The 16,382-nt window shown below is 37.1% G+C and overlaps 1 protein-coding gene across 7 annotated transcripts in view; it reads left to right on the forward strand.

Annotated features, from left to right (window-relative positions):
* The window catches only part of LOC113667842 (uncharacterized), a 37,485-nt gene extending 21,285 nt beyond the window's left edge, over positions 1-16,200 (forward strand). For all 7 annotated transcript variants that reach the window (XM_089186982.1, XM_089186980.1, XM_089186981.1 and 4 more), the window contains 17 exons: positions 386-454; positions 1,137-1,277; positions 1,985-2,016; positions 3,263-3,357; positions 5,426-5,543; positions 7,321-7,424; positions 8,297-8,618; positions 8,938-9,085; positions 10,008-10,094; positions 10,223-10,387; positions 10,469-10,637; positions 11,597-11,721; positions 12,224-12,373; positions 13,163-13,318; positions 13,621-13,699; positions 14,443-14,548; positions 14,923-16,200. In XM_089186982.1, the coding sequence (XP_089043108.1) occupies positions 386-454; positions 1,137-1,277; positions 1,985-2,016; positions 3,263-3,357; positions 5,426-5,543; positions 7,321-7,424; positions 8,297-8,618; positions 8,938-9,085; positions 10,008-10,094; positions 10,223-10,387; positions 10,469-10,637; positions 11,597-11,721; positions 12,224-12,373; positions 13,163-13,318; positions 13,621-13,699; positions 14,443-14,548; positions 14,923-15,025 (2,169 nt within the window). In that variant the 3' untranslated portion in view covers positions 15,026-16,200. The remainder of the gene's footprint in view (positions 1-385; positions 455-1,136; positions 1,278-1,984; positions 2,017-3,262; positions 3,358-5,425; positions 5,544-7,320; positions 7,425-8,296; positions 8,619-8,937; positions 9,086-10,007; positions 10,095-10,222; positions 10,388-10,468; positions 10,638-11,596; positions 11,722-12,223; positions 12,374-13,162; positions 13,319-13,620; positions 13,700-14,442; positions 14,549-14,922) is intronic.
* The last annotated feature ends 182 nt before the right edge of the window (positions 16,201-16,382 follow it).

Genomic DNA, 16,382 nt, shown 5'->3' on the forward strand with positions numbered 1-16,382 from the left:
AACTCCTCGAAGTGATCCACTTGTTCCATCACTTTATGTAGAGTTATGAGAACACCTATCAAGTAGAATTTGTTACTTTGATCTAATACTAAATTCTCATTACTAATTTACAAGCAAATATGTGACAGCCTTAGAGGAGAGTTAAGGGGTTAATCTCTAAGTAATGAGAATACTTATCAGGTAGAAGTTGTCATCTTGATCTAACACTAAATTCTCATTACTAATTTACAAGGAAATGTATAGCAGCCTGAGGGGAGAGGTAAAGAGTTAATCTCTAATAAGGGGACAGTGTAGAGGAGAATTGGTTGAAGTCCTTGCATCTGAGTTGGATAGGTTTGTACTTGACTGAATTATTTATCTCACATAGGTTTTTTTTTTATTTCAGGAGAGGGTGAATTTTTTCCTTGAGACACTCTTTGAGACAGGTGTAGATGAAATGTCATGGGATGACACGGTGATAAAAAATTTTTGATTTAATGTTTCACAATAACTTTTGGCTATACATCGACAGCTTGGATGTTGCCTAGTATATACATGAATTTCCAATTTGCAAAATTACAGATTTCCATTTGGCATTTAAATTACAGATTTTCCTATTTCCTTTGTTCTGATAACCTCAATATTTGAGCCAGGGGTGATATTGAAGTGAGAAATTAGATGCTAGTCACTCTTAGGGGTTACAGAGTCTCACTAGTTCACTCCAACATCAGTATGCATATTCTCCATACTGTTCTCTATACATTTCCTTAAGTGCTGACAAGAAGGATTTGATTTACTATAACAAGTTGTTAAGACTTTCCCTTTATTCTTGTGGTCTCAAATGTTTGATTAGGGGTGATTTTCTAAGGAGAAATTAGATGCAAGTCACACTTAACCCTTTCACTCCCACAAGTGACCAAGATAGAATTTCTCCTTACAATATCAATACAATAACAAGCAGGCAGGTGATGAGAATAGAGAAGAATATCAATCGTGGGATTATTAGTTGATCCAATACCAAATTCTCTGAACTAACATCATAAGAATTGTATGGCAGATAGTAAGGAGGATTACTAATTAGATCTTGGGAGTGAAAGGGTTGAGGATCAAAGGGTTAATGTGAAAACCACAATGAGAGATGGTTGCATTTCTTTTAGGAGAACTACAGGATGGGAGGCAGCTTTAAATGGCCAACAGTTGTTGAAGTGGCAGAATTCCGCAAGAAAACACGCCAAGTCATTTTGGATGTCATTGAGAACACACCACTGGAACTGCCCGTTACTCAGGACAGCCAATGGGTAAAACCATTAGGGTCTTGTTTTAAGGATATGGTAGACCTTTGTGGGTGTCCTTAGCAAAAAAAAAAATGTAATGTGCTATTTGATGCATAACCACCATAAACTATATATTATTGGAAAGGTTATGAAATTCACTATTCAGCAAAAATTCTTTTGTTTAAGCTTTGATGTTATTGGAAAGGAATGGGGTGCCTCAACTTGAAATATACAGTATTGTTTCTTTGAGCAAATTAAGTGCATATCAAATCTGTGTGACTGCACAAATAAAACCTCTGCACTGACAGTTTCAATCCTGAGTGGTTGGTCTTCAAAATTGTGAGGGGATTTTTCAATATTCTTATTGGTTGCTTTGCACTTTATATGTCAAGTTTGCTGATCAAAATTTTACCTATATGCAATTATGTAGATTCTCCTCACTGTATTCCCATTGTAGCTCTGAGAATTTGGTATCTGATCAAATCCTTGGTCAGACAAAACCTTTTTCTCCTTATCACCTTTCTGCTTACCATTTTAAGAATTATATTGATCACACCTGGGATTGCAAGGCCTAATTTTTTTCACACCTTTGAATTTATTAATTTTGGTATGATTAAAAGATTGTGAGTTGATGAGTCTGCTCTTGTTAGGGAGGGGTAGTGGAATGTGTTAAGTATAGTATTGTTTTTTTTGTATCCAAGCCTAATGGTATGAGCTTATCTTTATTTTAGTGGGCGGTTTTCATGGGATTTGAACATGAAAGGTATGACATTAAAGGTTATAAAGATGTAATTTTTGTAGCATTTAAATTGCTTTGATTTTACAATTTGTTTAATCTATGGGTATAACATGTGAAATCTTTGCAAGATAATTTTATTGTATATTCTACAGGCTTCATTTCAAATAAGGTATTATTAAGCAGCTAGGCAAGATCTAAAATACAATTGGATAACCTCTGTTCAATGAACTGACAGTAGAATAAAAGCAGTTGATTTGTCACAAGTTTAGACCTCCACAGTGCCTTGTAACCCTTTCACTTTCAGTAAAATCATGTTAAAATGCCAGTTGATATTATCTTGTAGTAATTTAATTCTTATCACCTGCACATTCAGTTGACAATTAATGCACTGCATAATGCTTTAAATTCAGACAATTTAGAAAATTACTTTAAATTTGATCACTTTTGGGGAATAAAGAAATAATTTTTTACACATAATATTATGTACATGAAGTTACTTGCAGGTATTTTGATAATACATGGATTTTTAAGAGATCCTTAAAGGTAAGGACACGACTGCAGGGCGTGAAATTGCGCCTAATACAGGCGCCAATGCGACTAAATTATTCACTTTGGCTACCAAATCATGAAAGTTAGTCGCCAAATTGGCGACTAAAATGTTTCATCATAACCTTACCAAGAGATATAGTGAAAAAAGATTTGCAAAGATAAATCCGCGGCAAACTTCCTCCATCTTTTCCCTAAATTAATTTTGGAGGGTCTATCTAGAATGCTGACAGCTTAAAGAAAGATTTTGTTTGTCTTTGAAAATGGCAGCCAACTTTTTTTGAATTGGCTACCAATTTGAAGAATTTAGGAGCCAAGTGGCTATCAGAAAAAAAAGTTAATTTCATGCCCTGTACTGAACTAGTGGTTGAAAATAGGACCTGAAAAAAATTCAGGCCTGTACAGGATTTGAATCCATGACCTCTACGATACTGGTGCAGTGCTCTACCAACTGAGCTAACAAGCCAACTGGGAGCCGGTACCAGATCCCAGTTGGCTCGTTAGCTCAGTCGGTAGAGTGCTGCACTGGTATCACAGAGGTCATGGGTTCAAATCCTGTACAGGCCTGAATTTTTTTCAGGTCCTATTTTCAATTACTAGTTCAGTAGTGTTCATAGCTGCGAGGATATCTTAAATTCGTTTCTTCACTGAATTCACTGAGTTTTGGTTGCCAAGTAATACATGTAGTATTAACAATCAACACATTTTTGTTGCTTTTTGCAAGGATCCACTTTGAGACTTCATCAGTTTTGATTCGTCAGATGCCACTGGAACTTGTCAAAAAGCCTAAGGGATGGAAAAATGGACCATTGAACACAGGTAAAACTCACAGCTTGTACTGATAATTGTGAAATTCTTTGAGGCAATAGTCTTGCTAACTTTATAATTATTGGAAAGGTAGATAACATGTTGTGGGAGAAAAATGTTATGGGATAGTTTTTGTTAGCCAGGTAGTTAATTTGCATGGTTGCTATGAGAGAGTTAGATAAAGTTTTCTTTGCTAGTCTGAGTTGCGTAATCAGTTTAAAACTAGCTTAAAACTTAGTAGCAGAATATACTAAAGAACAGTTTTTGTAAAATCAAAATACAAACAATGAGTAAAAAAATACTGTGTGATATTACACACCAAAACATCTGATAAGTTATTTGTTATCCAACTGCTTTTGATGCACTTTTTTTAAAAAGTGGGAACAGTCGAGTGGTTAAACAGGTCTTTTTTACAGTACAAAAAAGAACAACTGTCAAAATATTGAAGGTTATTTGTACTCTACTCATAGTGCAGTTGGATAATAATTAAACCTACAAGGTGTTCCTATGCAATATTAAACTCTATTGGTCAGTGGTGGGGGCAAGGTAAGGGCCCCTTTTATATCAGAACTGCACCCCTTTGGGTCCTAAAATGTGTTCATCTCTGGTTCCCATGAAAATGGCCTCACCCTAAGGCTTCTGTTGTCCTGGAATTTGGTCTCATAAGAAGGTGCCTACAGATTTGTGCCCATGCATAGCTGGAACAGAACACTTGTTATATCTCTTCTACCAGTTGGCTGTCTCACAGAGTGAAGTCCATCCTTCGTGATGTACCACTGTCCCACAGTGGTGGAATGATTCAAACATTCTCATCAAATGTAAAATGTTTCCTAAGCACACAATTATAACTTACAAACACATACCTGAAGAAAAAAGAGCTTTTAGCTCAACACTCACTGAAGTTATTTAATCTCCTCATCGTCAATCTATCTCTGAGGATTATGCAAAATGCACCAAAAGTGTCTGTAAGAAAATAATTTAAAAGGTACTTTTATCTGTTTGGATTTCAAAAAAAATTGAAAATCAACACTCAGAGAAATTGGTAATATAAAAAAACATCTGTTTGTTAAGACATTGAAAGCAGACTGACTAATTTCAAATGCAGACTTAAACTTACATGTAACAATGAGAGCAAACAAGAATGTTCACCTTTTGATACAAGTTAATCTCAAATTCAATTGGCCCTGAATTATTTTTTGAGTGCAACACAAATTGTATAAATTAAAATATTGCTGTCATAGTACCGTGTTACTGTAATGAAAAGATATGCCTGTTACAGAAAAATACATTGCACATTTACATTCCTTTTTCTAAAACCTATTTCCAAAAGAAGTGACGACTGGCTGTTGCTTCAAATTTTTTCCACAGTCATGTGACTGTTTCTTCCATTTGCCGCAGTACCTGGATATTGAAAGAAACTCTGAATGTTTTTCTTACTGGATTGCATACCAAAAAGCTGCTTGTTAAATGCACCCAAATTTTATGAATGGTCCAAAACACAGAAATTACAAGACACTTGTGATTCTTGCCAGGTTTTCTTCAAAATTTGGGTATGGGGGAAAATAATTACCACAAAATTGACTGCATGTGAAGTGGGTTGAGTTGAAGGAACGGTTTGCAGAAAAAGTGGGATTTGAAGTGAGAAAAAATTTATATGGAAGAGTGGAATGTATGAGATAGCAGAAACTAGAGGGGAAGGGTGGGAGGAGTTGATTGGGAGGGAAGGGAGGGAAGAGGGGGGTAATAATAACATGTACTGTACTAAGAGGAAAGCTGAGAGGAATGGTTGAGTGACTCAGAGGTGATTTGTTGTCGGGGATAATTTATGTCCATCCCTAACCTGTTTTGTTGGATTTTGTGGTGGGTTCTTAATATCCTGAACCTCCCCATGTCTCTTTCTTATTTTTGTTCTGAAAACCTGGCAAGAATTTGGAAATTGAAGAGGAAAAGATTTGTGGGTTTCATTTCCTAAGAGGATCTCGAGCTCTATCATCTCTCCCGAGGGAATTCCACATTTCCGGTGTGTGCAGATATCAGAAATAGTGCTTTTTGTAAAATCATATATGATACCAACTATCAGGCGATCCTGTGTCGTCCAATCCACTGATTGAAATAACAGAGCAGGCTGTGAGCATGGGCAAACCAGAAAACTTTCCATCATATGGCTGGGACAACGAATATGGCGAATGGAATGTCAAGTGAGTTACCAGGGTCTGTGTGAGAAACGGTGCATGATCAATATGAGAATCAAAGAGTGACCTTTCCACCTGTATTTCACTATCAGTAAAAGTGTGGAAAAACTGACCGATCAGTTCTCTCTGACCAATCAGTTTTCATGATCATGAACCACACTGAAAATCTCCAACTGACAGACTGCATTCTGCTTTATAACCTAAGTTTAATCATTACATCAGTCTTTGCTATGGATAACAGTCCATTTCCAGACTTTCTTACTCAGACAACCAGACTCACAAACCAGACTGAAATCACTCAACTGACATCGATCTGTACAGACAAATTCCTCACTTGATTTTGATGAGGACCAACATCAGTCCTTGATACGGACAACATTCTATCTCAGGACTTCTCTCAACACTTTGACAATCACACCACATGATTAAACATGTGACTGCCTTCAAGTTTTCATACCAGCAAAAATCTGTGAATGGTGAAAGTTACTCAACATATTTAATCTTAAACCGCAGTTGGCAGAAACTGTCAGACTTAATTGTAAAAATTAAATGATTATGTCCTTTCAGCTGTGGACAAGTTTTAATCTTTGTTCAACAGTGCTTGTCAGATGTTGTTTCATAATCCCTTGTTGTACTTTTGTTGTTTCTGTCCATTGTTTGTTTGTTTGTTGTCGTGGGAAACATAATGTGTGTGTCAAGGTTCATTAAGCTGCAGCATGATTATATATTTATTATTGCACATGTTAAATAATTTAATGTTTAGTTATACATGTACTTTTTATTTGTATAATTACAATGTATGGAAATTAAGTCACGGCCAGTAAACTGCTTTTTAATTTATTGTGTTGCTAAGAAGTTAAATAATTATATTACTATTAACAAATGTAATGAAAATTTTGAAGCCTGAGTATTATCAAAGTAAGCAACTTGAAAATGAGTCCAATTAAGTGATCATTCATAGTTTTGCACTTTCTATAAGAAACTATTTTTACAAAAATAAGATCAAAAAGTACCATTTGTTTAAAAAGTTATATTCAATTCATAATTACATAGCAGTTTATGTTAATGTCAGTTAAAATTATGAGTAAAATATTTCTGTAGCTGAATATTTATTTAATATTAATTTTAAGAAAGAAAAAGGTGAGTGATGCTTTTTGTGTTTTTTATGAAACATATTTGATTATGTTACTTATTTTAGGATGTCTGAGTCCATAAGTCAGATTGTATTTACTTTTATTATTAAATATTTTTTGCTGTTGTTAATAGAAAAACTGCCAGCCAATAATTATTAATAATTGAATGTTACGAATGTTGTTTGTAATAACTTTATTTTTTTCAATGGTGTCAGTTAACATTGGTCAACTGCTGTGATATTAAATACTTGGACGTTAGTATTTTACATCCTTTAATAATGTGGATTTTGAATTACTACATGTATCTTATTCTTTGGTTGCTTTTTAAGATTGATTGGAAAGAGATGAAATAGCATATAAAATTCAAGGGAATTTTATTGATGAATTATCTAAAAAAATCTCTTCTTGTATGAAGAGTAACATAAAACTTAATTGATATTAGTATTTTTTTTTTTGCTAAATTAACTTAGCTATAGGGTACCTAATAAATGTAATATGTAATTTGAACTCTTCATCATTCATTAAGTTTGTTGTCAATGATAATTGTGTGTTTATGTCTTGTCAGTTTCATTAATGTCAGAGTAATTAATATTTTTAATTTCTGAACATTTTTTGATGAAGCCATCTGACACCTGTCAATCTTTCCTTAGGGTTCCGCCTTTCAGAGCTTCCAAATATCTGATCACCAATCGGGAGTATTTGGATTTTGTCAATGATGGAGGTTATGAAGACTCCAAGTACTGGACTGATGAAGGTTGGAATTGCATACTAGCTGTCTTAAATCAAGGCTTTGTTCAAATGTACTCTTTGATTTCCATGATAATAAGCTTAATTTCCAGGTGAATTTGTTGTTAGGTTAAAAGGCATAAAACAGTTGAATCCACCCCAAAATGGAGGGAACAAATGTGTCATAATGAAGTATCCTAGCTAGAACTACTGATGTAGATTTAAAACATTTTTTTTTGTGTGTGGTTTGATGCACAAAATTTGTGCTGTTTTTATCAATGATTGTTCATGTTTTAATTTTTGCCACATCTGTCAAATTTTAATCCATAACCCCTGAGAGTGACGAGCATCTGATCTCTCCCCGCAATATCACTGCCGGGGCAAACAATAACCCTCTAATCACTAAGAGTGACCAGTTTCTAATTTCTCCTTACAGTATCTTCCCTGAATCACACTTTAAGGTTTATGAGAATAAAGGAAATGATCACCAACTAAAGAGGCTCTTCAGTGATTGTTACACAAACTCTCCTTTTCATTTACTTTAGGAAATTGACAGAGAAAATTATGAAGAATATGCATACTGATGTTAGGGTGTAAACAATTATGGTTATATTGAGTAATGGAAATGATCACCTACTAAAGAATTCTTCTAGTTTTTTTTTTGTTGTACTTTATACAAAATATATATAAAACAGTATGGAGAACAAACATATTTTTGTTAGGATGTAAAGGGTTAATACTGTGAAAAGAGGTTACATGCACTTGTTCATCATGGTGAACTTACTGGTAGTGAAGAAAACAAATCACTATGCTTCACTGTAACTTTCAAATCTTTTTCATAACTAAGACTCTCCTCAGGAGACAGATGGAGAGTTCAGTGAATTTCTCATTGTGTTATAGGCTGGAATTGGAAACTGTTCCGCAAAATGCGTCATCCTACTTTTTGGGTTTGTGGAAAAAAGTGCAAATCTGGTTGTGGTGGAGACTTAGCAACTTACTCTCACTGTAAGGAAGAAAGTGACGTCAATCATAACATGAATGGGCATTATAATGGTGTTGCCAATGGTGTTGCCAATGGAGTTGCCAATGGAGTTGCTAATGGAGTTGCCAATGGAGTTGCCAATGGAGTTGCCAATGGTGCTGTTAATGGGTTTGCCAATGGTGTCTTAAATGGTGATCATCATGTAAATAGTGACTTAGAGGAGATGGAGTGTCCTTACAAGTGAGTCAAAGAGGTTTATATCTGGAAATAGTTAGTGTCTCTGACTCTTAAGAACTGTTTCAGGGGTTAAACAGAGATGCCATTTGTTTTGTCACATGATAAGGATGCTTGTTGTACCCCAACACTCATTGCAGTAATCACATTGTGTTTATTGACTGAATACCTGGAGGTAACTGCATGAAGTTTATTTTGTTCATGATTTAGGTGTATGTACTGTAACTTCCTAACCTAAGCCTCCCATGTAAATTTGACCACTCTCCCCTTAAGTGGTGTTTTATATGTTCTTTCTCCTCTCATATCTTTTTGCTTGAACAAACAGGTACCGTGCAATGTTTGAGGTGATGGAAATGCCCATGGACTGGCCTGCAGAAGTGAACTACCATGAAGCAAAAGCTTTCTGTGCCTGGAAGGGTTCAGACTACCGTCTGCCTACAGAGGCTGAACATCATGCCATGCGCGAACCCCAGGTTAGGCTTTGACAATCTTATTGTCAGCAAAACTTACTTCAGTACTGCTTTTTCTTTGGAGTGACTCACTATTATGCTACCAACTTCATGTGAATGTCTCGTTTAGTAGAAGCTATCAGTAATCATTAGAAGAGTAAACAGATAAAACAAAGGCAGGGATTAGGAAGGCCGTGCGCCATGCGTGTATGGCGCATAAAGCTACGAAATGGCCCATTATAAAAATACTTACCAGGCCTGTGATGCGCCCTGACTGCACAAAGCTAGTGAAATATAAACTATTTTGTGAAAAGGATTTTAATTTGTAAAAGTTTCACTTTGGTGAGACATAATTTTGTGTTAGGTTAAGATAACAACTTCATTTTGATAAGTCTGAGTATTCTCATTACCTTTTGGCTGGATAATTTATGGATATTATAAGGAAAATTTATGAGTAAGTCACTTCTGGGAGTTAAAGAGTTAAAGAGTTAAAACAGTTTCTTTTAACCTTTCCATTCCTAAGATCTCATAAGTAATTCTCCTTACTGTCTGCCACACCATTCTTGTGATGTTAGTTCTGAGAATTTGATATTGGATCAACTGATAATCCTCTATTATCGATATTTTTCTTTATTCTTGCCATTTGTCTGTCTGATATTGTATTGATATTGTAAGGAGAAATTCCCTCTGGTTAGTCCTGAGAGTTAAACAGTTAATTGTGTTGTGAGGCAAAATACTATTGACAAGATTTTGTTCAGGATCATCTCTGTGCAGAATGGTCTCAAAGAGAGGTCGGGGAGTTGGAAGGGGGGGGGGGGGTTGCTCATGCCCAGCTTGGACTTGCCTCAGCTCCTCTCCCCAAATTATTCTTGTGTAACATTTTATTAGATAGTCCAGGGTTTTAGTTTAATGCTGCACTAAAATGGAAAAAAAAATTATTTTCCAGAAATCTCCCTCAGAGGGTACTACCTCTGACATTATCTACCAGGATGATACAAAAGCAAACATCAACATGGCGTATGGCTCTTCCACAGTGAGTCCTTTTTATCATTCCTTTTATTATTATAGTCAATTATAGAAGTTCTTGGAAAGATTGATTATTCTCTTCACTGTGACTGACTTAAAATAACTAAAGAGTTATATTTTTTTTCTCGGTTTAAGCCTGTGAACATGTTCCCGCCGACTAAAGCTGGATTTTGTGATGTCTTTGGAAACGTTTGGGAGTGGGGTGAAGACCATTTTAATGGATTTAAAGATTACAAACCTCACCTTTTGTATGATGACTTTTCTACACCATGTTTTGATGGAAGACACAACATGATCATGGTAAGTTACGTTTCACTTAATTTAACCGCTTTTTTTGATCAGTTGTTTTTAGACATTGAAAATGTTTTTTTTTTTTGTCAGGGTGGCAGCTGGGTTTCTACAGGAGATGGGGCATCACGATTTGCTCGTTTTGCTTTTCGCCGCCATTTCTTCCAGCATCTTGGCTTTAGACTTGTGCAGTCCATTGCGGATAGTCCACCAATACGTTTGGTTGGGACTCCTGTGTTTGTGCTTGGAGTTGGTGTAGAAGGTAGGTACACTGTGGTTATAACGTTATTCTCATTCACTGCTGGAACCATGCCTACCCCTCCCCTAACCCCACCACACCCAACTGATAATATGCAAGAGTTGAGGAAGGGTTAGGGGAGGGGTAGGTGCGCGAATGTCAGTACCTGGGCAACTACGCATCTACCCCTTGCTTAACCCCACCACACCCAACTTATAATACGTTTGAGTTGAGGATGGGTTAGGGGAGGGGTAGGTGTGTAACTGCTCAGACACTGATATTGAAAGTGGTAATGAACTCTTTCATGCGCAAACCTCCAGCTATGTTTTAGTAGTACATGTACTCACTTTTAAAACTAAAAGCAAGAACTCGGTGGGTCCACGTAAAGTTGAGTGGGTTGGGATGGCTATGGCCACGTACTAAGAGATTTTGAACACAAAGAGATTGCTTCTCATCAGAGGAAAAACTCTTGAAGCATTTTGCTCTTTTGTGGAACGATTTATTTAATTCTCCCTTACAATTTGAATACCATGTCAAGCTTATAGGTCAATAGAAATAAAGAGATGATATGCGGGGGGATATTGTCCTGATATAACATGAAATTCTCACGAGCAGCCAAAAGGGATTTTATGGACACCAGCTAGGAGAGTTAGCTGTTTTATCTGCGGAGATTGGGTCAGCATCTAAGAAGTTCTTCTCCGATTTTCTCTGTTTATCAGTTGTAGTTTCCTGACATCAGCACGTATAGTCTCAAGACTGAATTTGTTCGACAATCGAGAGCCTCTTGAAATTCTTGTGCTCCTTAAGTTTCATCCAGGGATTGGTATTGTGAGGGGAAATTGTATGCTAGTCACACTGAAGGGTGAAAGGGTTGAATGTTTTAGCACAGTTCTCGAGCTCTCTGGGCCACTGAGTACATATAAGTATCCATTTTTCAAATTTGTCTTTTTTTTTTCATTTGTACATGCTGTTATTTTCCTCAGACAATCCTTCGACTGTGCCTGGTGTTGACAACAGTGCATATTACTCCACTTCCAATTCACAATACCATGATGATGCGGAAGAGTTTCTACTGAGCGAAGTCTCGTCTCACTATGGGGATCTTTTGGTTAGTTAATCCAACTAACCATTATCGGTTGGGGTGTAGCCAAAGGGGGGGGGGGGGGGGGGAAGAGAGTCCGCTGGAGAGCCCGTGTACGCTCAACATGCAATTCTTAAAAATTAAGGTGGTGAAAACGGGCGAATGCAAAGGAAATGCATGGCAGAAAAATCCTTTCTATTGCTATATAGAATTCATTCGCCGCTATTATTACGGCGAAACAAGCAACTTGACGCAGAATGTACAGAAATCCGCGACCGCCCCCCTTCCCCTCTCCTTTTAAAGATCCTTCGTCTCTGATTGGTGCTCAAATTCTCCTTGCATTGTTAATACCGCACCAAACAGACCGTTTCTGAAAAGTATATAACTGATACTGTACACGACAAAATTCAAACTTTTCCCTCAATTCTTGGTAACAGATGTCTTCTGACTGTTGGTAGTGTTTCATGGATCTTCCTGGCGTGTTTAAGGTCACCTTATGTTTGATTCACAACTCAATGTATGTTTTCAGGGAATGGACAACAACGTCGAAGAGCATGAGGAGCTAGTTCAGCTTTGCGTGGATGCCATACAGAAGTGTGAATGCCCTGTTAAGAAGGCTTTGGAAATCATGTGCTCTGTAGGACGACTCTCGTATGAACTGAGCAGACATTTTGATCAGGTGAGTTTGGAATTTTCGACTTAGGCAGTATAAAGCAATTTTCAGTTGAATGTCGAAAGTAATCCGAGATTTTGTTAGTTATGCTTCATTTTGTTCTGTGATTGGTCCAGAAAACTCGTGCCACCCTCTTAACCAATAAGATGCAAAACTAACAAACAATCACAAATTGGTCGCCTGCGTTTTCCCGCGCTTTAGGCAGTTTTGTTGGTTTTACTTCGAGTTCCTTTTGTCTCTTAATGGTATTTTCCTCTCTTCCGATTGGCCGTGGCGGGTACTTTGAATTTCGTTTTACGACACGCAATGGAAAAGCGCTTTAAGTCGTTAACCTGCTTTAAGAGTTTTAAGATCAAAGGTTGTCAAACCAGAGGACCACGGCTACTCAGAACAAAGAGAAATATCCGAAGTGAACAATGAAAATTCATAACACCCCGACCCCATTAACACCCCGACCCGAAGCCGGTAAATTATTAGTAAAAATTTTCCTCGAAACAAGTGGGGAAAAGACTTATAAAAGCGTTGTTGTGAGGTAGACTCCCAGCTGCGCTAAGAACCAAACCTTTATTCATTTGACTGCAGGAAAAGGCGAATGCTCGAAATATCAGCTTTTAGAACTCTTGACGGAGACCAATTGACACTATCAACTCAGTTGTTGAAACCAAATTTAAAAATCCCTCATCGATGCAGCAAAACAGTTTCTTTAGAATTTTATCCCCTTTATTCATTGACTGCCTGATATCGTTAAATTGCCCTTTCGGGAAAAAAAAATTATTGTGATTCTCTTCCTTGCAGGTGATTGCTATAGACCACAGTGGTCGTCTGCTCGATGCAGCCCTGAAGATTCAGCAAGGAAAATCCTTGGAGATCACCAGCGCTCTGGACAAGCGTTTTTCCAGTATTCCTCTCAACAAGATTATAGCCGAAACTGAGAAAGTGCTGTTCCAACAGGTTAGAGGCTATGATTGTTAGAATCGGTCCCAATGGTCAATTCTTTTATTATTCGGATGCTACCGAATTGAAGGTCTCTCTCGCAGTCCTTTGGACTTGTCACGAAACTCGTTAGAAAAGAGCACTGAGATTGCGCGACGTGACCAAACAATTAAAGGCTGCAAAGGAGATTTTTGCAGAATAAGTTGTCCTTCGTTTTTAACCTGCTAAATAGTTGTTGTTCGTGGTTTATTTTGAGTTAATAAAGGAAAGTACTTTCGGGTAAGATAATTTTGTTTGTTTGTTTGATTTCAATTGTGCAGTTCACCTGGCTGCCAAATGAGATTGGTGTTTATGACGTCATTGTCATGCCTTGCCTCCACCGTCTGGCCAATGTTAAAGGTAAGTGAACTCGCCTTTTTCCTGACAGAATTCAGTTACAAATGAGTGGACGTCGGCCCATCTTAATGTCTGCGACTAGATTTATCCACCAGCTACTGGGATTCAACCTGAAATACTCTTTTACTTTAAAAGTCTTGACCTCCCAGAATTGATCGACATGTAACTTCTCCCTAGAATATTCATACAATATCCAGCAAGCAGGTAACGAGAATACTCAAACTTATTAGTGGGAAGTTTTTATCTTGATCAAAAAAATGAAAATGCTCGTGACTGATTTACATGGAAATGGGTAACAGCTATTGAGGAGAATTATAAAATCAGATTCTCGGGAGTTAAAGTGTTAACGGTCTGTTTATACAGATATAATCCATTTTCGCAAAATATGTCTGTGCTGAATTCTGGAACATCATGTAAAGTTCAAAAGCGAATTTTTTTTCATAATTACGATATGCCTTTACCAAGGGTCCACTAAAACCTGTGCAGTCACAACAGCCAATCGCAGTTAGGAATGACCCATGTCTTGAAAACTCGTGCGACCCTCTCAACTAATCTGATGGAAGACTAAAGCCAAACACCCCTTGGCCACGCGCGTTTTCCCGCGCTTCAGGAAGTTTGCTTGGTTCACTTTGATTTATCATTGGCTTTTTTAAAATTTTACCTCTCTTCGTGATAACGTCAGTTTTGGTGTGGCTGCATTGAGTTGAAAAGGGCTCTAACGGTTATTGTGTTTTTCCTGTGTTTAGCTTGGTTGATTCGCCTGTGGGAGATCATCAATCCAAAAGGTCTGTTGATCATCAAGACCAATATCACATGGAATCTTGAATCACTGAAAGCTGTGCTTGGAAACAGGTGAGGGCTGTTTTAATTTTCCAAACGTAAATCTGTTTCTTCATGACGTCGGGCATAAATTCTGAGGTGATAAATTCTGGCCAGCGACTCACTACGAGTGTTACATCGGAGCGTTAATTTTTCAATAGGGGGAGGGGTGGGAATAAGTCGGGATAGCGCTCGTGCTGCAATTTTTTCGGCCCCTCTTTGTGAAATTCCTTGATCCGAACGCAATTTGTACTTAACCATTTACACGTAACTGCATGTACGTTCAGATCGCGACGGTAATGGAACAATGTTTACAAATCTCACCAGACTTCTTCTCGTGCGATGCAATTACCTAATTGCACTGACGTGGAAAACTTCACTTATCAATGTTCTCTTTCCACCCTCAGATTTTCTCTTTTGGAGCTCCGCTTGGTGAAAAGCAAGCGGGAAGGACTGCGCAAGTCTGACATGTGCCACTCAAGTGTTACCATATGGAGAAGCAAACAGTAAATTGCGCTACTAAAACGTTGTGGAGAACAAAATCATTGTTACGTTGAAACGACACTGAAAGATCACTGAATATTCCGGTTTTTCCCTTTAATGGTTCGTCCAGGTGGCTGCTTGTGTACGATTTAGTCTGGGGGTAGACTTTTTCGGTGACCATTAATCCTTTTTATCCGACCTTAAATCCTGGTATCACTCTATTCTGATTATCAGATAGGCACCTACCTGATATTTTTTTTTCTTGTGGCATGCGGCCTAAATGAAGACGTCTTTTGTAGTTTTGCCTAATTTTTCCAGTAGCTATAATTTTTTTCCATCATTGATTTTTCTCTAAGTGTTGTCTCCGTGAAATGGCATTGTTCCCACAACGAAACCTGGGATCTCATACTCCATCAAGTTATAACGCCAAATATTCAGCATTTTAGGAATGAAAAGTACCAGTGTAGGAGTCTTTCGATATATAATCCTTCGATTTAAACGTGTAGTTTTGAGAAACTAGGAAAAATGTGTAATCGCTCAGGTCTTAATTTTTACAAGGCTAGAGTAACTGCACGAAGTATATTCAATCACAGTTGTGATCTAAATCAACGTTAGAGCGCTTTACATGAATGTCGTAAAACCAAAACCAAAGTAATTACAATGACCAATCAGAAGAGAGGAAAATATTTTTAAGAGCCAATGAGAACTCTCGCAAAACTGACCAAACTGCTTGAAGCGAGGGAAAACGCGGGCATCCAAGTCGTATTTGGTTTTAGTTTTGCATCTGATTGGTTGAAGAGTGGCGCGAGTTTTCTGGACCGATCACAGCGAAGTAAAGCAAAAAAAAAAAATTAACATTTATTTACATTTAAGATTAACATTCTTTACATTTAAAGATTAAAAGTAAAAATTACTTTTTACATTTAATAGAAAATTGCTTTAGGTAACTGCTTTGCTACTAAGTAGTTTTTAAACTATGTTTATTGCCATCAATAGATAGTTTATCTCTTTATTTCTAAAGTTGACGAAGTTATCAATAACGAATATGTTAAAGTGAGAAAGTCGACTCTAAGTTGACTGTAACTTACTTAGCCCAATGTGGGAAATTTATCTTATCTTATGTTGCGATGTTCGTGCCAATGACTCGAAAAGACGAAGTTCAACGAAACATCAGAAATAAATTGTGGTTACTTTAATTGAAATCTCTTGCTATTCATTAGTGAATCTCTGGAGCCTAATATAAAACCCTCAGCCTCCAAGGGCGACCAGCATCCAATTTCTCCCTACAGAATCATTCCTGAATCAAACATTAAAACGATGAGATTAAAGGAAATGATCAACTAAAGAAGCTCTTGATTGTTAAACAAATTCTCCTTGTCAGCTT

The sequence above is a fragment of the Pocillopora damicornis genome, chromosome 11, assembly GCF_964200805.1.
Source record: "Pocillopora damicornis chromosome 11, jaPocDami1.2, whole genome shotgun sequence".
Taxonomy (NCBI): domain Eukaryota; kingdom Metazoa; phylum Cnidaria; class Anthozoa; order Scleractinia; family Pocilloporidae; genus Pocillopora; species Pocillopora damicornis.